The following is a 24,679-nucleotide window of genomic DNA, read 5'->3' as shown; positions in this document are numbered from 1 at the left end:
GCCACCTGCCTTTCAGGGTCTTGGCAGCTCCCTCCCACACCCTGCATTGCAGCATATCTGACCATACAATTTTTACTCCTGGTAAAAGTTCCAGGATCAACCCCCAAGTCCCTCTGAACTCTGACCATTAAGTATACCTGTTTACACAGTCCCACATTATCTTCCTCAAGGTGAGCCACAATTATATCTGATGCCTGCTCACAGGACACCGTAGTGTACAGAAGCGGCATCAGCTGGTCCTGTAACATGCCCCTCCTCCCATGCCAGCTCAGGACTGCTTCACCACTGAGGCCTAGCTGCAAACCTCCAGCCAACCTCAAAGCCCACCTATGCACCCAGTAAATAATACGGTGCCTGCAGAGCCACATCACTGTCTGCCAGCATCTGGAATGAAAATACAGAGGAAGATTAACACTGATTTTTTCCCCTATTCTGCATGCTTCAGAATAGCAATGCCCAATTGCCTGAATTGTCCTAACCCCCATTCCCAGCTGGGCCACTGCTGTTGCCGTCCAGATCCTGGATGAGTGGGAACCAAAATTCATAAGCTGGGCATCCCAACTTTGTCAGGCCCTATCTTGAAACTGTAGCAAACTGGTAGGATGTGAGGGAACTTCCATAACAGTGAATAAAGAGGGGCCCATCCCTACCTGGTCTTATAGTCTTGTATGCCCTCACAGTCTCCACAGGGAAGATCCCAGGCTTGCCAGCCTCCTGAAGAATAGTGGATTCACCTCAGCCTCCTTCATCTGTCTTTCACTTCCTCCTGGTTAATATAACTAATTGCCCCTCCCACTCTATATCCCTCGGTTCAAAGCCCTTTCTGGAGGAATCCCTACAGGATCCAGGTACTAGCACACTGATCCTAAAAGCTTTTAAAAAAAAAAAGCAGCTACCAGAAATGCTGCCTTGACCAAGTCCACCTTGTTTCAGGTAAAACAGGGCTTTTCTTCCACTAGCATAGACCTAGAGTGCTCCCTCTCTTCCAGTCACCTGGGGTGCGGGTGGGAAATGGATCAGCAGCCCCACACTGACCTGGTCTGCAACTGCAGCATCAAGTTGGTTCCTGACTCTCTATCCCTTAAAGGGGCACACGTCTTTTCCAACAAGCCAGACAACAGCCCCCACTGCTTAATGTGCAATGAGCTGAGTCAAATAAAAGTAAAATGAGTTAGTTCCTGCTCTCAGACAGCAGACTCTTGTTTAAAAAAAATAAAGTTCTAAAATAAAGTTCTAGGTTTGTATATTTGATTAACCCAAAACCGTATTCAAAATTGGTTTGAACTTCTATTTCTGAAGTTAAGAGTCAAAATAGCGTCTGGGCTTAGCTCTCTGACTGCATTTAAGCCAATTCAGGGCAAAACTGTTTCAGCCAGAAGGGATACCTGTAGAGAGGAATTACAGCTTTAACTCATGCCAGTGGGTCTTGCCCAGTGTTTTTTCAAAATTGCCTCAGGAGGCTATATTATTTACAGATCAAATGAGATGTCCCTCCTGAGACAGTTTGTTGTAAGAAGCTTGAATTTGAAGATAACTGCCTTAAATCCACATCAAAGAGCATTTGTTTAATTTACAGGTGATAAACATTTGGCCAGTTGTTAGGCAAGTTTGGATAAATTCTTTCATAGAATATCAGGGTTGGAAGGGACCTCAGGAGGTCATCTAGTCCAACCCCCTGCTCAAAGCAGGACCAATCCCCAAGTAAATCATCCCAGCCAGGGCTTTGTCAAGCCTGACCTTAAAAATATCTAAGGAAGGAGATTCCACCACCTCCCTAGGTAACGCATTCCAGTGTTTCACCACCCTCCTAGTGAAAAAGTTTTTCCTAATATCCAACCTAAACCTCCCCCACTGCAACTTGAGACCATTACTCCTTGTTCTGTCATCAGCTACCACTGAGAACAGTCTAGATCCAGCCTCTTTGGAACCCCCTTTCAGGTAGTTGAAAGCAGCTATCAAATCCCCCCTCATTCTTATCTTCCGCAGACTAAACAATCCCAGTTTCCTCAGCCTCTCCTCATAAGTCATGTGTTCCAGTCCCCTAATCATTTTTGTTGCCCTCTGCTGGATGTTTTCCAATTTTTCCACATCCTTCTTGTAGTGTGGGGCCCAAAACTGGACACAGTACTCCAGATGAGGCCTCACCAATGTTGAATAGAGGGGAATGATCACGTCCCTCGATCTGCTGGCAGTGCCCCACCTATACATCCCAAAATGCCATTGGCAAGGGCACACTGTTGACTCATATCCAGTTTCTCATCCACTGTAACCCCTAGATCCTTTTCTGCAGAACTGCTGCCGAGCCATTCGGTCCCTAGTCTCTAGCGGTGCATGGGGTTCTTCTGTCATAAGTGCAGGACTCTGCACTTGTCCTTGTTGAACCTCATCAGATTTCTTTTGGACCAATCCTCTAATTTGTCTAGGTCCCTCTGTAGCCTATCCCTTTCATTATATACACATGAGAAAAACCACATCTGAATGTGTGCGTTGTCATACAGTTGTTTCTATATGGCAATCTCACTGTCTAAAGTTTAATGAAGAAAGGAAATTGAGTATTTTTCTTCAGAAGCATTGCCCCTGCATGATGACTTGACATGTGCCATACAGTAGCTTAGTTCTTCACTAATATATTAAACAGTTTGATATTCTGGCAGGAATAGCTTTTTGTAACTATACTAGATACAGTAAAACAAAGTGAAGGAGCTTTTCTTCTATTTTTAGGAGTCATCTTTTTATAGAAGTGTTTTACTTAAGATGCATTAAAAGAGTATTTTAAAAAATGAACAGCAGCTTGAAATTAGTTTTTTTTTTTAAATAGTTTTAGCTACTATAAGTAGTGAGTGCACTTGTCATTTGTGGCTTAATCACATTTTGCCTTTAAAAAATGTGTCCCTTGGCTGTACTAAAACCTAAACTGACTGCAACAGAAATAAACGGTCTTGAAGGAGAAAAAAACCAACCCCCCCCCCCCCCCCAAACCTGTTTTCTTATATTACTCTTAGGTGGTAGTGGACTTCAACACTAAAACACAACACATGGTAGTATGCCAGAGTTTGTTTTACCGTCCATATAGTATTTTCTGGAAATCTTCACAAGACTGTGCACAAGGAAAGTTGATGCATTTGTGCTTCAATAATTGAGTTACTGAACATAACTCATACAGAACATACAGAAAAATGTTTGGGGTGGGGAGAAGACACAATCTAGCACAATACCTATAATTGTCTGGCTATGCCAAAAGAATGACAGGAGACATTAGCTATGGGTTTAATCAGGCCACAACTTTATTATTAGATGTCTAGGACTAACCTGGTGGATAAAATGTGCAGTGCAGGTGAAACCCCCACAATTAAGGGGGGGAGAGAGAGCACTTTTACCAGCCCCTCCACCTTTCCATTCATGGCCCTCCAGCAGATCCACTGCCAGTAACCTCCAATTCCAGCCTTTTTTTTTTTTTTTTTGGGGGGGGGGGGGGGTCTTCCACCAGCTCTCCCCACATTTTATCCAGGTCCCTCCAGTAATTCCCTTGCCCAGACCTTACTGAGCCGCACCCCCAATAGGAGGGGTTAAGGTGGAGTATAATGATGGGGGTTGGCTCCCTGCTGTGCCAATCACAGGAGTCCCCAACTGACCCCAGCTTGCTCAGTTACCAAGGACCTCTCCTTGATTCCTTTTCCAAGCCATTTATCTGTTCTTTTGTGCCTTAATTTATGGAGTACCTGCACTGAACATCCGCTATACATTTAAAGAGTTGTGACATATGGCCTACCGCCTGTCATGCTATGCAGGAACAGAGCTGACCTGAACCTGCTGTGAAGGTAAAAAAAACCCTCCACTGCACCTGGCCAATATGGTGGTAAGGGAAAAATTCCTTACCAGCCCCCTCAAGGGGACAGCTACAGTAATGCCCACAGCAGGTATAGGTAATCACCTGGCATATTTCTGACCTAAATAGGGAGGGTGGATACTGCCTAGCCTGCTCCCAGTGAGGAGGGGAAGGTCCAGGCCCAGGCTGACCTTTTTAAACCCCTCATTTCTAGGGGTTTAAAAATGTGGTGAGTCATCTACCACACTGACTGCTTTTCTAGCAGTTTTACATCTCCTCTCCGCCCCCAAGCCAGAAAGCATTGCCCTCTCCTCCTGCCCCCTCCTCAAAGTGCAGGGTGGTGATTGTCTGGCTATTGCAAAAGAAAGACAGGAGACATTAGATATGGGTTTAATCAGGCTGCAACTTTATTATTAGGTGTCTAGGACTAACCCAGCGGATAAAATGTGCAGTGCAGGTGAAACCCCCATAATTAACCAGGGGGCAGGGGGAAGTGCTTTTACCATTCATGTCCCTCCAGCAGATTCACTGCCAGGAACCGCCAATTCTGGAGGGGCTTCCACGAGCTCCCCCCCCCCCCCCTTTCATGCAGGTTTCTCCAGCAATTCCCTTGCCAGGACCTTACTGACCACCCCCCTCCCCCCCCGTAGGAGTGGTTAAGGTGGACTATAATGATGGGGGGACAGTGTTGGCTGCTTGCCATACCAATCAGAGGAGTCCCTAATTGCCCCAGCTTGCTCAGTTACCAAGCCCCTCTCCTTAATTCCTTTTCCAAGCCATTTATCTATTCTTTTGTGCCTTAATTTATGGAGTACCTGCACTGAACATCCACAAGGAGGCACCAGCCATTAGTTTGGCTGCCTCCTCCCCACGTTCAGCTAGGTTCCCACACATCTCCCAATGCCCTCTTTTATATCAGCCAAAAATATGTCAGCACCTGAGCCTGACAGGCGCACCCCATCCTCCCCAAATAACTCTGGTGCCGAATAGAGTATGCCAGGATGTGAAATTACTGTCCCCCTCAAGAGCAGTAAGAATTTGGCCACTTCCCTGTTCGCATACTTCCTGGTTTTGTCCACCCTAGCAGGGTTCATGGCTCCCGGCCAGACCCTTTGCTGAAGCATATTTGACCAGACAACGTTAACGCCTGGAAAAATTCCCAGGATCCATACCAGGTCCCTCCTTGATCGAAGCATTAACTCCACCCCTTTAAGTGTTTCCAGATCATTTTCTCCCAGGTGTATCACCAATATATCCGGTGGCTGCTGATGTGCCCACACAGCATACAACAGTGGTATCAGTTGATCCCATAACATGCCCCTCCGTGCGTGCCAACTGAGTAATGCTTCACCACCGAATCCCAGCTGGGAGCCCTCGGGCAACCTGGATGCGTGCCTATGCACCCAAAACAATACTGTGCCCATAGATCCACACCCGTGTGTGTATAGCCGGCTGTCCCATATCTGAAATGAGAACACAACTGATTAATGTTGATTTTCCACCTGCGGTCTTACATACGTTCGGTTTGCATTAGACTGCCAGCACCCGAATGCCTGAATAGCCTCTGCTTCCATATGTATCTGTGCTGCTGCCCTATTCTGAATGAGCGGGAGCTTTTCTTCTATTTGTAGAAGTCATCTTTTTGTAGAAGTGTTTACTTAAGATGCATTAAGTGAGTATTTTAAAAATGAGTACCAGCTTGAAATTTGCTTTAAAAAAAAATAGTTTTAGCTAATAAAAGTAGTGAGTGCACTTATCATTTGTGACTTAATCACCACATTTTGCCTTTAAAAAAAACTAGCCCTGGACTCTACTAAAACTTAAACTGACTGCAACAAAAATAAACTGTCTTGAAGAAAAAAAAAAAACAAACCCAAAACCTTAGTTTTCTTATACTACCCTTTAGTGTTAAAGTCCACTACCACGTAATTAAAACAAAAACAGAATGGTAGTACGCCAGTTTGTTTTACCATCCATATAGTATTTTCTGGAAATCTTCTCTATAGTATTCACAAGACTGTGCACAAGGAAAGCCAATACTACAGAAAAATGTTCCAGGGAGGAAGGAGACAAAAATCTAGTACAATACATTACTGTTCTCACCCTTTCCTTTAAAATTAAACAAACTCTCATGAGGATATTCATTTTAGCGGCATTGCCACATTTAGCAGAACATTAAGTTCAGGGCCTAAAAGTACTGATAGTGTCTACCTTTTAACACTACTATAGGTAATTCAAGTTAAGACAAAACAAATCAGCTGTCTACCATCTGTACATTTATAAGAAGATACAGAACTTTAAAACTGTAGGGCTATTTCTATGCAGTTGTGATAAGCAAAAAAGGTACTAAACAGATTAATTAGATGCACACAAAAATGGTATTGAAATAAATTTTGCAGCATCAGTTTTCTGTATTTTAGAAACAGGATATAAAACAAATCAAGTTGCTACTAAGTCCCATGTGCATGAAAAGTTTATTTTTTTTTTTTTAAATGGAACTGCACCATTGGTTACTCTAATTGAGGTATTTAGCCAAAATCCAGTATTATATATATTTTTTCATTAAAATAACTACACTGCCTTATCGCTATGTAAAAACATTTTGTACAAAATTTGTGTCCAATGTCAATCAAATACATACATAACAGTTTTTATATTCATTTAAAGACAAAGTGGCTTGGATACTCTATTACAGTTTACTTAAAAATTAAGCTTTGCTATTTCACATGCTTTAGGCAAACATTCAGTTTTACATTAAAACAGACTTCAAACTGAAGTCTACGTACAGGTCAAATACAAATGTAAAAACTTAAAAGTGCCAACAAAACAAGATAATTCAAATACAATAAATGTTAAAAAATATATATTTATTTCAATTTTCAGATGCTTCAACTAGTACAGGCCATCATGATTTAAATAAGACAGGGAAACATTTGAGTTAAACGACAAACATTTTGTTCAGAGAATAAAATAGAAACTGTTAATTCACTTTTTTAGAAACAGAAAAGTCCACAACAAACCTATAAAAAGTTTTAGTTTTGTGTTTATTTCTATTTTGAATATGGCCTGGAAGATTCACAATTTACATCCCAATTACTAGGAGAAGATGACTTGTCTGTATCCATGCTCTGACTGTAAGCAGACAGAAAATAATTCCCACCTTCTTGGTTTTGACTTGTGGAAATTGGGTATGTTGTTCCCAGAAAAGTCTGATGAGTGAGAACATTAAAATGACTGAACTGATGGGACATACTTAATTGTCTACTGTAAACTTGAAAGTTGTTGAAAGGAACTTGTTCTACTGAATTGTTTTTGTCTCCTTCAGCAGAGCATGTGGTAGAAACAGGAGTTATTGGCTGTCCCTCCTCCAAATCAAGTTTAGAAGTTTTTTCCATCAACCCAATTTGTCCTTCAGAAGACAGCTGCATATCGGTTAGAGAGTTTTCTTTTGAATCTGTTCCATGTGAGCCTTTGGTCTCTGTCTGCAAAGCTTCTGAATGAGAATCATACTTTGAGGCATCACTGCAGATTTCTATTTGTGATGTTTCATCCCCTGAATCCAAAGACATGTCTTCCTCGTCCTTTTCATCGCTTTCTACAAAAACTATATTAAGAAAGAGAAGTCCTACTCTATTGAAATATACGATTTTTAAAAAAGCTATACACTACTCACAGAGTGTTATGCTTCGGGTCTGTAAATCCAATATCACTTAAGGCTTGGTCTTCTGCCACTCTTGTTCACTTACTCAACACACACACTTAACCCTTTGTGTGAATGTCCAGATATTCCGATGCTAAAAGCTTCTGCGCATTGTGGTCATGTTTAGTGTTGGGAAATCCCAACTCCCAGCTCCAAAGGGGTTAATGTCAAAACAGCATCTAAAGTTATACAGTAGGTCAGTATTTGATCAGACAATTACAGAATACAATTACTGACATCCAAGTTCATTTTGTTACCATTTCTAAGTCTGTCATTAAGCTTCTACTTCCCTCAGAACAGAAGGGAAATGCCATTTGGCTTACTCATTACCTTACCCTCTTCATCATCATCAGGCTTTCTTGGATACTGAATTAGTCAGTAATTCTGTATTTAAGATACCTTAACGTATTCAATCCCAGCTTCCCTTTCTCATTGCTTAAAATACAGAGTACTTGAGAGTTGGGATTTCCTCACAAATCTACAGAGTTTGTTTTGTAAGAGTAAAGACAAACTACACTTAAAGGACCTCCACCCCACTCCTCTGATTAGCTGGAAAGAGTATAAAATATGCTGAATATTACCTGATTGTCTTTCAGGAACACCAGGTGAAGGAAGGTTGTTTTCTTCCGTAATTGAATTGTGGTAGCCAACGAGGTTTTTGAAGTTTTGCATAAAGTCATCAACTGTAGCAACTACTATTCCATTATCAGCATAATTTGAAAATGTTTTGACATTCTTTTCTAAATTTACAAAAAAGAGAAAGAGGAGTGACTTAGTAACGTAATAATATCAAACTTAAGAAAAAGACAGCTGCAAGTTCTGGTTTTACCTGTTAAGAAGACAACATGTCTTTGTTGTATATTCTGAGCCTGAAGTCTGATAAGACAGTCCAATTCTGGAGCATTTCGTGTTTGAGAGTCACAGTTATGATACGACAGAATCTCAACCATGTGTTTCTTCTGATAGGTATTCAGAAGTGTCAGCAGACTCAAGGCTTTAGCATTCATTCTATTTAAAAAGAGGATTGGAGGTTTACATTTAGATCAATATTCAAATTACATAATGTATCACATGATGAAAACGCCCTTCAAATATATTTTCTTGATTTAAGATTTTATATCTTTGAGACCACTATTTTTCTAACACAGAGGTGGGCAAAGTACGGGCCACATTCAGCCGATGGGACCCTCCTGCCCAGCCCCTCAGTTCCTGGCCCAGCAGGCTAGTCCCCAGCCCCTCCCCTGATGTTCCCCCTCCCCTGCAACCTCAGCACAATGCTCTGGGCAGCGCAGTTGCAGAGCTGCGGCCTGACCCGGTGCTCTAAGCAGTGCTGCCAGCCACCGGTGCTCCAGGCAGCGCGGTAAGGGGGCAGGGGGGGTTGGATAGAGGACAAGGGAGTTGGGGGAGGGGGGAGATGGTCAAGGGTATGGATAGGGGTTGGGGCGGTCAGAAGGTGGGGAACAGGGGCATTGGATGGGGCAGGGGGGAGTAGCGGGGGGGGCGGGGGGGGGGGGTCGGAGAGGAGGTGAGGGCTGGGCCATACCTGGCTGTTTGGGGAGACCCAAATTTCCTCCATACAAATTTTAGAAACCCGATGTGGCCCTCAGGCCAAAAAAAAAAAAAAAAAAAAAAAAAGTTTGCCTACCCCTGTTTAACATGTCATTTCAACACTTTATATTTAGAGTACACTGCTTACCTCCCAAGCTCCTTGAGTTTTTTTTGTATTTTACAGTGGACTTTCCACTGCCATTTCCCATCAGGTGTATTGAGGTCCTCAAGGAACTTCAGGAAATTTTTAAGTTTATCTATTTGAGACAAATAATTTGTGTTATATAGTTTTAAAACAACAATTTAAAATCTAAGCTAAACCCAAACACTATTGTGTCTTCCATTTTACAGATCTTTGATTAACAGCTGAAAACATAACCCCAGTACTGAGCTTTGTAAGAACTTAAAAAAAAAAAATTCAGTTTCTAATGGATTACAGTTTGCGGTCAGTGGCTCAGGTCCACTAAAGTTGTGTAAGCTTACACATGGGCTAAAATTTGACCTTAAGTGACTTACTGCCATTGAGAGAGATCCATTAAAAACTAATTCACTTAAGTTTTGTTTCTGGGGTTTTTTTTTTTTGGGGGGGGGGGGGGAGAGAATGGAGAGACATATGCGGTCTTAAATAAAGGCTACAATTATAAAAACTGTGTATATTTCTTTGGGGACTGGAATATTAATGGTTTGGTGGCATCATACAAAATTTTTCATGTCGAGGTAGCTATTCAGTCAGTCTAGTCTCTCAGTCTGGGTCAGACTTCTACATCAGCAGCCTATGAAATTTTGGTTGGTGGCCCCAATCCAGTTGGTTGTAGACAGCTAATCTCCAGAAAGGCTAATAATAAAGTGCATGAGAATGAACTGCTTTAACCCTCTTTGAGGTGGTCCATTCCAACAAGCTTGATACATATGACTGCAAGAAGTTTGCATTGCCTCTCTTCTGTAGTTAAATGGAGGATTTCATTCTCAAGTGCTGTCAATAAGACATCTTTCTCCTGTACTAAAAATTCATGATTTTTAACAAAAATTCTTACCAACTGTGACAGACTCTGGATTAAGAACAGATTCATCAGACACAACAAAACCACCAGACACAAACAGTTCATTGTAAGTGTGGTTTTTCACATCATCCAAGCTATCAACACCAGCAAAGCTGACACATGAAAGCCTCTTCAGAGTTACTAAACCAGGTATCTGTTTAGAAAAGAAAACCAAGGATTACTTTCCACTTCTATCCACAATGCTAGCTTGTGGGTTCCGAGACAAACTTTTCCAGAAGTGACTAGTGTACTTATTTCTGTAGGACGTGATCTCACAATGAAGTCATTACAGACATTTAGGCAGAATGAAGGTGGGGAGGTTGGAAGTGATGACAGTACAAAAAGGTAAATATTCCACAAAATACCTCTGATTGCTGCCCCGTCCCAATTAAGTTTTTATACATGGCCATCAACATAATTCAAGTGCACACAGTGAACTGACAAAGTTCCCTTCACCCTTCCCTAGTGCATCATGAAACTATACATAGAACAGCATTAATGAAACCTCCATGGAGTTGAATATATATTAAAAATGATGAGCACTGACAAAACTGTATGGGGAAGCTTGCAGTCGCTGTTCACAGAATGTTCAGGACTAAAGACCAAATGGTACTATTACATCTATATTTCCAAACAAAAATTACATTAAAATGGAATTAAGGTTGACAAGACTACCAAACAACCTTAACTCTGCCCTATATGAGGCCATGACACATGATTAAAGCATCAGAAGAAATTATAAAAATATATTACATTTCTCTCTTCTGCCCCCTCACTGTGTCAACACAGTGAGGAGGTGTCTTACCTTTGTATTTCCCTATCTTAACATTTTGAATTTCTTTTGCATTTTTGTATTGGAGGAAAGGACAAACCACACTTCTTTATTCACTTTTTTCATACCAATCATGATGATTTTTAGACTTCTTTCCTATTGCCCCTTAGTCTCCTCTTTTTGAAGATAAAACATTCTCAAGTCTTTAATCTATCCTCATATGGAAACCACTCCACACTATCATCTTTGTTGCCCTTCTCTGAACCTTTTCCAGTTCCACTATTGCCTTTTTTGAGATAGGGTAACCAGAACTGCTTGCAGTATTCAAGGTGTGGGCACATCATGTATTTATATAGTAGCATTATGATATTTGTTGTATTACTTATCCCTTTTCCAAGGGTTCCTAACATAGTGTTAGTCTTTTTGACCACTGCTGTGCATTGGAGCTGAAGTTTTCAGAGAACTGCCCACAGTTACTCCAAGATCTCTTTCTTGAGCAGTAACAACTAATTTAGACCCCATTATTACATATGTACAGGTGGGATTACTTTTTCCAAATTGCATAACTTTGCACTTATTAACATTCAATTTCATCTGCCATTTCATTACCCAGTCACCCTGTTGTGTGAGATCCCTCTGTAAATCTTTGTGGTCAGCTTTTGACTTAAAACTATTTTGACTAACCTTGTTTCATCTGCAAACTCTGCCACTTCACTGTTCACTCCTTCTTCTAGATCATTAGTGAATATGTTGAACAGCAAAGGTTTTCCTCAGGGGACCCTCCTGCTTACCTCTCTCCATTGTGAAAACTGACCCATTTATTCATATCTTTTGTTTGCTATATTTCAACCAGTTACTGATCCAGGAGAGGACCTTCACTGTTCTCCCATGACTACTTAGTTTCCTTAAGAGCCTTTGGTGAGGTACCATGTTAAAGGCTTTCTGAAAATCCAAGTACTTTATCAACTGGATCACCATTATCCACATGCTTGTTGACATATTCAAAAAATTCATTTTTATAAAAGCTGTGCTGACCCTTCCCCAACATACTGTGTTTCTCTACATGTCTGATAACTCTGTTCTTTATTGTAGTTTCAACCTATTAGCACAGTACTGAATTAAAGCACACCACCCTGTAACTTACACAATTGCCTCTGGAGCCCTTTTCAAAAATTGGTGTTACAGTAGCTACCTTCTGACACCAGTGTGGGACAGTATTTCAAATTTGTTTCCCAAAAAGAATATCTACATCAGAGCTATCTCCCGCACATCCCTCTGCAATGAAGACTGAGCAAAGAATTCATTTAGCTTCTCTGCAATGGCCTTATCTTCCCTGACTGCTCCTTTAAGACCTTTGTCACCGGGTGGTCCCAATGCCTATTTGGCAGGTTTCCTGCATCCGATGTACTTACATTCCTTACTGTTAGTTTGTTTCTTTATCAAGTTGCTTCTTAGATTCTCTCTTGGCCAGCCTTATTATACTTTTACACATGACTTGCCAGAGTTTGTGCTCCTTCCTATTAGCCTCACTAAAATAGGACTTCCAAATTTAAATTAAAAAAAAAAAAAAAGTATTTTTTGCCTCTGTCTTCATTACTCTGTGTTTAGCCATGGTGGCATTCTCTTATTGTCTTTTCTGATATGGGGTATACATTTAGTCTCAGCCTCTATTATGGTTTATCTGTCAGTAGAGGCTGATGCATAACATTCTTCATAAATCTCTCCAAATAAATGCCTCTTTCAAAAGAGCTGCCATCTCCCTCTTTTCAGTGGGACAGAGGCCAAAGCTGCTCTCAGTTAAGGTGTCCCTTTTCAATACAGTATTGACTCACATTGTTTCCAATTAAAGTAAACCCAACAGCCCTGTGTTAAGAGTGCCCTGGGTGGCCTCAGTTTCCTTGACAATTGGAGATAGAGGCCTTTCTCAAAAATGGCCACCTAACAGTAGGTAAGTTCATCTTAGTTCCATTTTGAAAATGTTTATATATGCAATTCTTTCGAACAATAGTCAGTCCCTGCTGAAAGAGGAACTTTCACTGTTGAAAAATAATGGAAAACAATCCTTTTAAAAAAAAAAATCTAAAAGCTTTAGGTATACAGTGCCCAAGACGTCAGTGAGTTTTAGTTAAAGACTTTTTGTCCAGAATAATCTTAACTGAGCAAATTGCTTCAAAATTCCAACACTTAGTCTGAATTTAAAATTAAGAAATTTAACACCAACCAATTTACTTCCAAGATCAGAATATTATTCAACAAATACTACAATAAAATGGATTAAATCCCTGCTTCAGGAGCAACTCAACTCAACCTTGGCTATTGAATTATAAGCAGTGCTTCCATTTTATCTAATATAAATTAAAAGGAAAAAAGTTATGTGGTCATAAGTACTAGTGCAAGAGAGTTACAAGATTGGATATGTCAAAACAAGTTTAATCCATTCTAGTCAAGATGCACATTACAATGAAACATTTTAAATGCAAGTGACTAACTTAAGCTTTGAGTCAACTTTCTATATTTCACAGTTAAAATTAAACTAGTACTATTATATGTATTTAATGTACCTTATGGATGAGGCTGGCAATATCTTCATTTTGAATAATTATCAATAGTTTGTCTAAAGTAGCTCTTCTTTTCAAGAATTGTTCTGGGTGGCATTCTGTATTACCCAATTTTGTAAGGTATTCCTACCCCACAAAAGAGAGAGAGAGAAACATTTAATTAGTTAAACCAATGCAATTCCAAAGCTCACCATATAGAGTTTTTACTATTCAAGCAAGCACATAGGCATTTTTAAATCAAATATTTGTAGGATTTTTTTTTACTTGTACTCAAGAGCACTAGCTAAAAAGAAACACACTGACTAGATTAATTTTGTAAAGCTATTTCTGTAATTATTTTTACGGAACTCCATCTAAGTGGCTGACCACCTTAGTCCCTGCTGAAAAATGCACTTTTCACTAAAAGCCAAACACATTTTACTTTCAACTCCATGATATTTAATATTAAACACAGAAGTGCAATTTCTCAACATTATCTGGAATTTCAAGAAGCAAAAATTATAGGAATTTCTCATTCCCTGACCATCCCTTAATACATTTTCCACTTCAAGTAGAATGGAGAATATGCTTTTGATCATGTTTCTCTTTTTATTCCTGAAACCTCACAGAAGCTGCCCTACAGTGCTACTTTCAAAAACAACAAAACAAGGTCTTCTCCAACTAATCCCACCGTCCAGCTGGAAAGAGGTTTATACCTTTCCTAGACAAGAGGAAGACTTAAATTGAGTGCAAATATGCCACAGGCGAGCCTTCACTGACTTATGAAAAAGTAACACCAAATTTCAAAGCTCAAATGCATCTATACCTTACTGATGTGTCTGCAAGTCAGGTTTATTTATCCCAGACTGAATGGCTCCAATTAACACCATTTTTAAAATGTAGAAATATTTGGACAAGCTTTCAAGGCCTTACACTCAACTTGCTGGCATCTCTCTGTTTGGATGTAGTGCAATTTTTGACCACCACTATTTCAGGGAATGTTCCAAGCATCAATGAGCAAAATCCTGTTGATTTTGGGGAATAACTGAAAGACAGGGAGGAGGAAAATGGGGGATACAGCCTGTGCCAGCTGATTAACAGAGCCACAGCTTTGAGCAGCTCTGCAACTGTTTATAAATCAAAAGAACTGGTTGATGGAGTTCCTGAAACAGAAGGGGATGGGAGCATGGCACAAAGTGAGCTTCTGCAGTCTTGGAGTGGGGGGAAAAAGGGAAATAAAGGAATGCAAGAAGCCCCTGATATGTGCAATTTGCTCAGCCTACAGAAGCTATGACACGTGAGACACCCTAGCTCTATGCTAAGGATAGGTCCCAAAGGAAAAAACCTATTTACCTGTATTTCTTTGCAGAGAGTACTTTCCTCCTCTTCATGAATGTAAAATTTCACAGTGTTTTTCTGTACATCTTTAATGATTTTGACCAAGCTGTTGAATACTTCAGGTTTTAACTGGCTTATAAAATCAGAGAGTGCTGGTTGGGTTGAAATGTTTAAGTTATCTGGTGATTTCTGAGTCTTTTCTGGTGGCTCCAGTGGATCATCACTGGAAGTGTTCTTATCAGATGTCAGTAAAACCTCTGTGGTGGCACTAACATGGTCCATTTCCTCTTTCACTATGGTTAAGTTCATTGATGAATGCTGCTCATTACAGTTTGGCTCCTCCACAATACTGTTACACAGTGGTTCTGATAACAGTGCAGTGTCAAAGTCACTTGAAACAGATACACCCTGTTCTGGTAGAGGATTCAATTGAGCCTCAGTTACAGCATCTCCTGCTGGATCAGGACTAGAATTAAGAGGTGGAGTATGCCTACCACAAGATGACGACAGAGCAACATTATTCAGCTTTTCACTCAGCCTCTCTATATACTCTTGGACAGAGATTTCTGATGCCTGTAAATGTATGTATTGAGAAAGTCTCATTACCCTCTCCTGGGCTGAAAAGACAGGAGTGGACATTCCACTCACATATGCAATATTCTTCTGCTGCAAAATCTCCTGAACTTTTCTTGCAAAGAGATTGTATTCTTCCAGTAATGTAGACTCTATTATTCCACTTATGGAGTGCTTAGATGCAAGAGGGTGCTCTGTTAGTGCACACTGATCTTCATTTTTCTCCACGTGACTTGTATACAATCCATCTTCTTTTGTCCCCTTTTGTATGTCTGAAAATGGAGAGTATGGAAACTGGTAATCAGAACTTCTTTGTCTATTTATTACCCGGGGGTCATTAGGAAGGGCATCCTTTGGTGGTAAATACACCAGTTGTTCTTCTGGTGATTTCAGACCTATACAGGAAGAGTTAATTATTATAAATCTAAAGTTTGAAAATTCAACAAAAATACACACTTTGAAGTTTGTAATAATTTTAAAACAGCATCAACTTCTACCTAACAAATTAACTCTGCATTTGAGGCATTAATGCCAAAGTGCTAGTACAGAAGCACTCAGAGTTTAACCTTTCTTAGGTTCGGGGGGAGGGAGGAGGGAAGAAAAAACAAAGTATTTTAGGATTTCATTACTCTCACTTAGGAACGAAAAATCATAAGCAAGTCATTTTGTCCGACAACAATATCTGATGAGCACTATTGAACAACAGGAAGCAACAGAAACTTCACAAGATTTAAGCAGACTGAAGTGGGTAGGTGACCAATTAAATCATTGACATTTTCTTCCTATCTAGCTTTTAAGTAGAAGTCACATATTATGGTGTAGAGCAGTGGTTCTCAAAGCCAGTCCGCCGCTTGTTCAGGGAAAGCCCCTGGCGGGCTGGGCCGGTTTGTTTACCTGCGGCATCCGCAGGTTTGGCTGATTGCGGCTCCCACTGGCCGCGGTTTAATGCTCCAGGCCAATGGGGGCTGCAGAAAGCGGCATGGGCCGAGGGATGTGCTGGCTGCCCTTCCCACAGCCCCCATTGGCCTAGAGCGCCCAGTGGGAGCCGCGATTGGCCAAACCTCTGGACGCGGCAGTAAACAAACTGGTCTGGCCCACCAAGGGTTTTCCCTGAACAAAGTGGCGGGCTAGCTTTGAGAACCACTGGTGTAGAGTTTAAATTGTGTGCATGTAAAATGAGGAGTTGGATGGCGAGCCATTTTTGCAAGCATTGTTGGCATGCAATTATGAAAAATCTGAGTTCAGCTAGTGACTCCCTCATAATCCCAGGTCTCTCTACAACCTTGCTGTTAAGCAAGTTTCTTTCAATACTCATAAAATAATACAAGATTAACAGCAGTAACAGAAGCCCTCCATTTATTTACAGAACAGGTAACACTGCACAGATGTGGAAAAGTTTCACTGCATTATTCCAAGCCTGACACAGATCATTTCTAGATATGGTTAGTTCCGTCCCCAAGCACATTCAATCCATTGCCTCTTTGCCACATCTGCAAACAAAGGTTTTTACTTTGTGCTTTTGACAGCACTTTGTGTAGTAGTACCTGGGAAAAACTGAAATTGCTATCAGTTTCCTCTTCGGTTTGTGTGGGACTTTCTAACAGCACCATGAGAGAAAAAACCATTAAAAAAAAGTGGGGGGTGGAAAATGAGATTGTAAAATCACTAAATCTGGTTTGGGGGATAAGGGAAGAGGCGTGTCATCTCTGGAGTAGAAATAGTATCCAAAAATATGTAAAAAGAAAAGGAGTACTTGTGGCACCTTAGAGACTAACCAATTTATTTGAGCATAAGCTTTCGGGAGCTATAGCTCACTTGCATCCGATGAAGTGAGCTGTAGCTCCCGAAAGCTTATGCTCAAATAAATTGGTTAGTCTCTAAGGTGCCACAAGTACTCCTTTTCTTTTTGTGAATACAGACTAACACAGCTGCTACTCTGAAACCTAAAATTATGTAAGAATGTCTTAAATTCGTATCCCTTTAAAGTGCAATTATACTTTTACTAGTAAGTACAAAAAACAAAATACACCTGTGTGTGTGCTTAACAGGATACCAATCTAATTTAGTGACAAAAATAAGATTTGTTTCAGGATTTTAAAATCCTGTTATCTATGCAAAGCCAAGCAGAAGTGAACAGATTCTATTCCTTTGTGCCAGACTCTTATTTCTTCTCTTCTCAAATTAAGTTCCAAGCAATTACAACTGAAGGCAACTGGGTTGCCTAGGTGCAACTGAGGGTCTAAAGATGACCTGTAGAATCTTTATTTTGGGGATTATGCAAAAAGAAGAGAACAGAGTTTGACCCTCAGAACCAATACACCGGTATGCAGAGTGCATCTGAATCTAGAAGTCACTGCTATATGAATATTTTTAAGAGTCATTTTAAAAATATACTCCCTTCCCCTCCTCCCCCTGAAGACTTTTCCAGCAGCAAAAAGTTACCAGAATGTAGCAGCACTGTAGCCACGTTTCCTACACAATGTTAGGATTTTAAACCTAGTTTGCCCTAGTGTGAATTGCAGGCAATATGTTCTTAGTTGTGCATTTCATTTGTGTCAAGCTGCTTATCAAAAATGGCACTTTCACAAAACTATTTTATCTTTGTACCCAGAAATATATGGTACTATAATCTTTTCATATACTTCTGAATCACACTAAACTAACAATACTATAAATTTTACCACTTTCTAAATTTTCAATAGGACATATTACTATTCAGTTACATCCTTAAATACAGATTATTAGGAACGAAATTTTTATTATGGACCCCACCCACCCCCTGCCATGCTTCACTATGTAGAACATGGTGAAGTTTCCAAAACCAAAATATGAAAATCATTGAGAGAGATGCTACAAGATTTATCACTAATTTGAGACATCACAACCACCTGAAAGATCAACTTAGTTGTTTTGCAAGAGAAAAGTTCAGTGCATTTAAAAAACAAAACCCACACATGACAGATCCTGCCTTTCAACATAAGGCTATCTGAACATGTAGAACTTTAAGTTGCTATTCAAGTTTGTTGACAAGAGAAACTATTTACAAAAAAACCCCAAAACCTGATAGTATTCCTTATGTAACAAAGAAAAGCCTCGTAGCTTGCAAAGGCTCGTTAACAACTACAGCAGAAATGCAAACTACAATGCAAAGGTAAGCTTTGGGGTCAGAATTTTAAACTCAAAGCATTTTCAGCCACTTTACGGGGGGGGGGGGAGGGAGGAGAGAGACATTACTTTTAATGAGCACTCTCTGAAGGTGGCATCCTTCACATATCTACACCATTGGGTCACAAGTACTCAGGAGAAACTAACTGTGTAGGCACAAATAGAAATTGTCAAACAGGTATACTGAGCAAATAACTTCCAGCGTTTGTTCCTGTTCAAATATCTGACTTCCTACTTTAATTTGGTCTGTCCAGTTAGTTTGTAGAAAAATACCAGCTTTTTTTAAAAAAAGATCTAGCTATTCTTGTTGCTTTAAGCAAGATTCTGCAATGCTGCAGAAAGATGTCATTCTAGAAAGACAAAAGGAAGAGACAGTTTTGATGAGTTTATTTCAAAAATAAATATCAGCAGTTCAAGTAGTGCATGCCAAAGGAAAATATCCCAGAACATTTAATAGCTTAGGGTGCAAGATGAATAGCATTAAAAGCCATCATTTTTAAGATCTACTATCCCACTAGCCTTCTTGTACAAGGTAACAGGGAAAAGCAAGCAAGAACCAAGTTGGATTGAATTTCTGGAGATTCAAGATGAACTTTTAATTTAAGGAATAAAACTAGCTTCTGGTTAGGACAAAGTGATCATAAGCAAGAAAGCGGATTGCTAAAACTGAAACCCAGGTTTATTTCCAGCCTATTATGGAGTTTGGATTATGTAGCAATTAAGACATGAAAGATTACCCAGTGCTCAGCAACACAAAATATCCATGTAAGTTAGGTAACTAAAGGCAATAGTAAGTTTTTTCAGTGACAAGGACTGGAAAGCATCATGCAACAAAAAGCAAAGAATTTACTACTTTAAAAAATCAGGACTTTCTGTCATTCCTCACAACCATGATAGAGGACTGAAAATGAAAAGCAGTAATTTTCAATTTTGATTTTTTTTTTACCTTACTATTTATAAACTGATAGCAAGAGATCAATCACTAATTTATCTCCTTACAATTGAGAAAACAGCGAAAAACTGAAGTTGCTTTCCCTGGGGCCTATGCTTTCCTTCCACAACCATCTCTCCACCACAAAAATAAAGAAACCCACAAACCATCAGATGCAGTCTATTATATAGAGGCAGAGAAGCTTATTGTACGTGATGCTATTTAAAAGATCTTAAATCCCTAAAAGGAAATTCAAAGGCTCCTTGACGCTATTACATTTTCAGGAACGTATGCTTGTTAGAATCAAACAACTGACAGAAAAGCCTGAAATCTTAAGACTGTTCTAATTCTCCTTTAACATTCTTGGGTCACTTTAGTGAATCAGTTCCATTAATTCAATGGCACTCTACGGATCCACTCCCCAGTTTCCTGATGAAATCAGTACCAGAAGAAACTATAAATTGGGAAGTAGTGGCATATGGGGGGAAAAAAAAAAAAAGCGCAGTCATCCTTCTCACCTGTTTGGTTATCTCCATGTTTTTCCAGTTGATCCTCTGGATCTCTTCCTGCCCCTCCTGAGGGAGAGCAGCAGTTAGCATTTGTAGAGTTTCTCGATAGATACTTATCTAGCACCTCTCAAACTAATTGTGTTATAGAACTAATCAGTGTATAAATACAGTAAGAGTTAACTTGAAAGTTAACCCCCTAGAGTTTGTAACACTGGTGAGGTCTATTAATTTAAAAACACACCACCTCCTTCATCTCTGGTGATCAGGGATGTTCCTTCTCTTTTTATCCAAGAGAATACTTCACAGAGAATTGCATGGTTCAGATAAAAAACACTTGGCATAATACTGAAACCTAGTAGACTACTATACACTGTGTAACAGCCAACTGGCAAATCCTCATAAGAATGCCCACATCCAGCACTTATGATAAACTATAGTTTGAGCTGCCTAATCACATTCCTTGCCATTGCTACTTCCACAACCATGTGGTGTCAGCACACATAGTAATTGTTTCCAGGCAAAGCACTGAATGGGTACTGATGTCCTTTGGGGCTTAAACTGCGAAAGGTCAGATATCCAAGCTATCCTATCTCACTGAAAAGCTTACAAAGAAGTTTGTGGAAAAAAACCAAGAAGATGGGTATTAAAATGGTCTCAGTGCCCTTTGGTAAGGCCAATCCAGTTCCACCCACAGCCACCACTGCAGGATTCTTAGAAGATGAGCAGGAACCAATAGTTTTTACTTGTGGGGTATGACAGTTAATACATCATATTTGGGACAGTCACAAGGGAAACGGGGGGGGGGGGGGGGGGGAAATGCACACGCGCAGAGAAGGGACTCAGTGCCCAGCCTCAGATGCATTTATGGCTCTTGACTTCTCACCTCTTCTATCCCACCACCCACACCCCTCAAGCCAACACTCTAAGTTTCTCAGGGACTTAATACTGTCGACTCAGTCATCAAGAGGTAGGATGAGAAGGTTCTTTAAAGAAGATTCTCTGAGAAAAATGGGTTTCATTCTTATGGTCAAAGATGAAAAAAGACTCTGAAGTACTTTTAGTAGGATAGTTTGATTTGGTGAAAAGGGACTCTTCTTCAAGTAAGGTCAACTGTAACCTTAAAGGATTTCTATGTTGAACCCCATAGTATCAGCCTGTTTAATTTTGCAAGTAAAAAGTGTGCCGTCATTACCAAAGTGACAACTTCAACTTTGTTTTTAGTCTGATACATCTTGTGAGATACAAATTCAAGCAAATGACTGAATAAGACCACCACAATTCTAGACAGCTACACTATGTGTCAGTATATTACCAAAGCTATTCCTATTTATTCATCACATCCAAGAGGTTAAAATCTGGTCTCTGTTACAGCTAAGCATGCCCAATAAAGAGAATGGGATGTTTCATGGGTATAAACACAGCAGAATTTGATCCCTGGGGTCTTATAGTTCAGCCTTTTTCTGTAATAATCAAATATTAAAAACAAAACTCTACATATAGTGACCCAAGAGTGGGATCTATGAAAGATGAGACCTTTAGAAAACTGGTTCTTTTACATTTTAGGGCAGCATAAAAGTTAGTAGTATGTCTTACCTGTAATTGGAATCAGCTTCCAGTGTATTCCAACCTCTCCTATATTATTTGAACTAGAATGTTGCCTGCGATAAGCATGTTCAATAGGAGTGCTAGGACACGGGCTATAGCCATCAAAGCTACTAACACTTCCAGTACTTGGTTCCTTTAAAAAAAAAAAAATCTCAGTTCAAGACTATGATGTATCCTTAACATAGGTATTAACCTTTGCCATCTCAACAATAGTAGGAATGCAGATATCAATCTAATGGAATTTTTGCATTTAAGTTAATCAAATCTGAACACAGGCAGAAATATTCACCGTAAGCATTTCTATCCTTGATGACAGATCAAAGTTTCTGGAGTGACAAAAACCAGTGTCTTTCCCATAGGAATTCAAAACGCCGTTTTAGGCGCATTTGCTAGATGGCCTTTTCCCCTGCTCCTGTTTCAAGCATTCAGAACTATCTGTAAGTGGATTTCTCTCTTCCTTTCCTTAACCAGGTAGCTTCAGTCAGCTGACAGCCAAGGCAGAAGAGGCACACCTCCCTCAACCAGTTGATAACTTTCAGAATTTAACTCCAAATTTATAGAATCAGTAGGATTCCTAGCTAGATTCCAGGTTGAGACAAGCTGGGTGAATTCGTTCAAGCGAGTAGCGATTATTTGGTTTCACCAACACAGTTGTTGGGGCATTTGATGTACTGAATGAGATAAACCACATGTTGTGATAGGCATATGCATTGGACAAATCAATCTGGAAAGGCGTGTTCTGTGGGGTTCACTCTTAATGAGCCCTACACAGAAAAATGATTTAAGAAGACAAAACCACACAATCTTATCGCCTGTGACCAACATTTTTCACAAAGCTGTCCCACCCTATCTGACCTATCAGTACACATCCTCAAAAGAAATCTGCACAACACCTTCAAAAGACAAGCCTGCAAACTAAAATTCATAACTCTGCTAGACATGAAAACTATGTCTACACTACACAGTTTTTAGCTACACAGCTGTGTTGCTGCAGCTGTGCTGCTAAAAGGCACACAGTGTAGCCCCTGTTTGTTGGCTCTCCTGCCAATAAAAAACTTCCACCCCACAATGAGCAGAGTTAGCTGTGCAAAGCGTTCACACCGGTGCTCGTCGTCTGCAAAACTGTCTTTTGGTTTGTGTGTGGGTAATACCCCTGAAAGACAAAAAGTTGTGTAGTTCAGTTGCTAATGCAGATGTCGCCTAAAAATCATGGTCTCCATAGAGACTATTTTTGTGCTCATTACACAAATTTGTAACCCACTAACCCTCCTTTGTCCTACAGCTTCAGAGGTTTTAACTGCCCACTTCATTTTAAGTAGTTTCTTGCACAGCTTTAAACCCTTATGCTTAACGTTTCCCACCTTGCATTTAACTGACACACTGGTTTCCTTTTGCAGACCTGAAGTTGAGCTCTATGAAGCTCGAAAGCTTATTGTCTCTTCCACCAACTGAAGTTGGTCTAGTAGAACATATTACCTCACCCACGTGTCTCTTATATCCTGGGACCCACACAGCTACAATACCATTGCAAACAGATTCCAGATTGTCAGAACTGCTTACATAAGTGTTATTTACAAATAGGACCAAAATTCCTTTTTCTACTCAGGGAGCTCCAATAACCTAGGAGCTGGGTAATACCTAATTACCTAGACCGGGGGTTCTCAAACTGGGGGTCAGGACCCCTCAAGTGGTCATGAGGTTATTACATGGGGGGGGGCCACGAGTTGTCAACCTCCACCCTAAACCCCGCTTTACCTCCAGCATTTATAATGGTGTTAAATATATTTTAAAAGTGTTTTTAATTTATAAGGAGGTGGTCGCACTCAGAGACTTGCTATGTGAAAGGGGTCACCAGTACAAAAGTTTGAGAGCCACTGACCTAGACCATGGAAGAATTTATCTGGGAAACCTAACTAGAAGATCCTTGGACTGGAGCTCTCAGAACCCTACAGTCAAAAGCTGTACTGAGAGGAAATTCCAACATTCACACAATAATGGTGTAGGGAAGTATGTATGGTCCACTTACAGGCTGCTCAGATTCTCTCCCCCAAAATATGACCACCTGGGCCTAGAGAGTTCTAGGGTGAGATTTTAAAGAGCTTAGCACTGGCCTAACTCCGCCCCACTGAAATCAATGGCAGTTTTTTCCCCCCACACTGACTTCAATGGGGGTAGAGCCAGGCCAATGCCGAACCATTTTGAAAAATGCCATGCTTAATCACAATAAGACATGGAAATCCATCCACTATAGATGCTTCCTTAATATGTACTTGAATCCCTCTAGCACAGTGGTTCTCAAACTTTTGTACTGGTGACCCCTTTCATATAAAAAGCCACTGAGTGTGACCCCCCCCCCCCCAATAAATATATTTAAGAGTGTTTTTTAATTTAACACCATTATAAATGCAGGAGGCAAAGCGGGATTTGGGGTGGAGGCTGACAGTTCGCAATCCCCCATGTAATAACCTCGTGACCCCGAGTGGGCTCAACCCCCAGTCTGAGAACCCATGCTCTAGCAATAACTGAATAGGAAATGGACGACTCTTTCCAGGGGTCAGAATATAAGACAGATGAGGAAACTGAGGGAAGGTCTACCCTTGAAGCAGTGCAACGCTGCTGCAGTGTTTTAGAAAAGATGACACTACGCCAAACAGGAGAGCTTCTCCCATCAGCACAGTTAATTCACCTCCACAAGAGGTGGCAACTATGTTGACAGGAGAAGCCCTCCCACTGACACAATGCTGTCTGTACCAAGGATCTGGTCAGTATAACTGTCGCTAACACCCCTGAGCGATGTAGTTACCCAGATATAAGTTTATAGCGTAGATCTAGCCTCAGATCCTGAATTTCTCACGTCCCTGAAGTCTTATCTCCATACATCTTATTTCCAGTCTGAATGTGTCCAACTTCAGCTTCCAGCCATTGGATAGTGTTATACCTGTCTCTGCTAGACTGAAGAGCCCATTATCAAATATTTATTCCCCATGTAGGTACTTAGAGACTAATCAAGTCAACCTTTCATGTTCTCTTTGTTAAGATAACTAGACTGAGCTCCTTGAATCTATCACTACAAGGCATGCTTTCTAATCCTTTAATCAATCTCATGGCTCTTCTCTGAACCCTCCCCAATTTATG

General features: G+C 40.4%; 2 protein-coding genes across 10 annotated transcripts in view; one reads left to right on the top strand and one right to left on the bottom strand.

Annotated features, from left to right (window-relative positions):
* The window catches only part of CCDC66 (coiled-coil domain containing 66), a 60,004-nt gene extending 45,140 nt beyond the window's left edge, over window positions 1-14,864 (top strand). The window contains exon 21 of the mRNA XM_074957749.1: window positions 14,053-14,864. The gene's annotated coding sequence lies outside the window, so the exon portion shown is untranslated. The remainder of the gene's footprint in view (window positions 1-14,052) is intronic.
* Window positions 4,561-24,679, bottom strand: part of TASOR (transcription activation suppressor) — a 54,193-nt gene continuing 34,074 nt past the window's right edge. Inside the window, exons 16-25 of one of the 9 annotated variants that reach the window (XR_012640191.1) lie at window positions 21,533-21,677; window positions 19,949-20,005; window positions 14,777-15,729; window positions 13,448-13,570; window positions 10,109-10,268; window positions 9,223-9,331; window positions 8,356-8,534; window positions 8,108-8,266; window positions 7,500-7,705; window positions 4,561-5,289 (exon numbers count right to left, since the gene is read on the bottom strand). Coding sequence is in view for 8 of the 9 variants with exons in the window: in XM_074957740.1 (XP_074813841.1) it covers window positions 6,877-7,451; window positions 8,108-8,266; window positions 8,356-8,534; window positions 9,223-9,331; window positions 10,109-10,268; window positions 13,448-13,570; window positions 14,777-15,729; window positions 19,949-20,005; window positions 21,533-21,677 (2,460 nt within the window). In the remaining variant the exon portion in view is untranslated. Of the gene's footprint in view, window positions 5,290-6,272; window positions 7,706-8,107; window positions 8,267-8,355; window positions 8,535-9,222; window positions 9,332-10,108; window positions 10,269-13,447; window positions 13,571-14,776; window positions 15,730-19,948; window positions 20,006-21,532; window positions 21,678-24,679 lie in introns of those variants that run through there. The other 8 variants (XM_074957745.1, XM_074957740.1, XM_074957742.1 and 5 more) reach the window with 8 other exon arrangements.

The sequence above is a fragment of the Natator depressus genome, chromosome 7, assembly GCF_965152275.1.
Source record: "Natator depressus isolate rNatDep1 chromosome 7, rNatDep2.hap1, whole genome shotgun sequence".
NCBI classification, from domain to species: domain Eukaryota; kingdom Metazoa; phylum Chordata; order Testudines; family Cheloniidae; genus Natator; species Natator depressus.
This window is presented reverse-complemented; position numbering and strand designations above follow the sequence as displayed.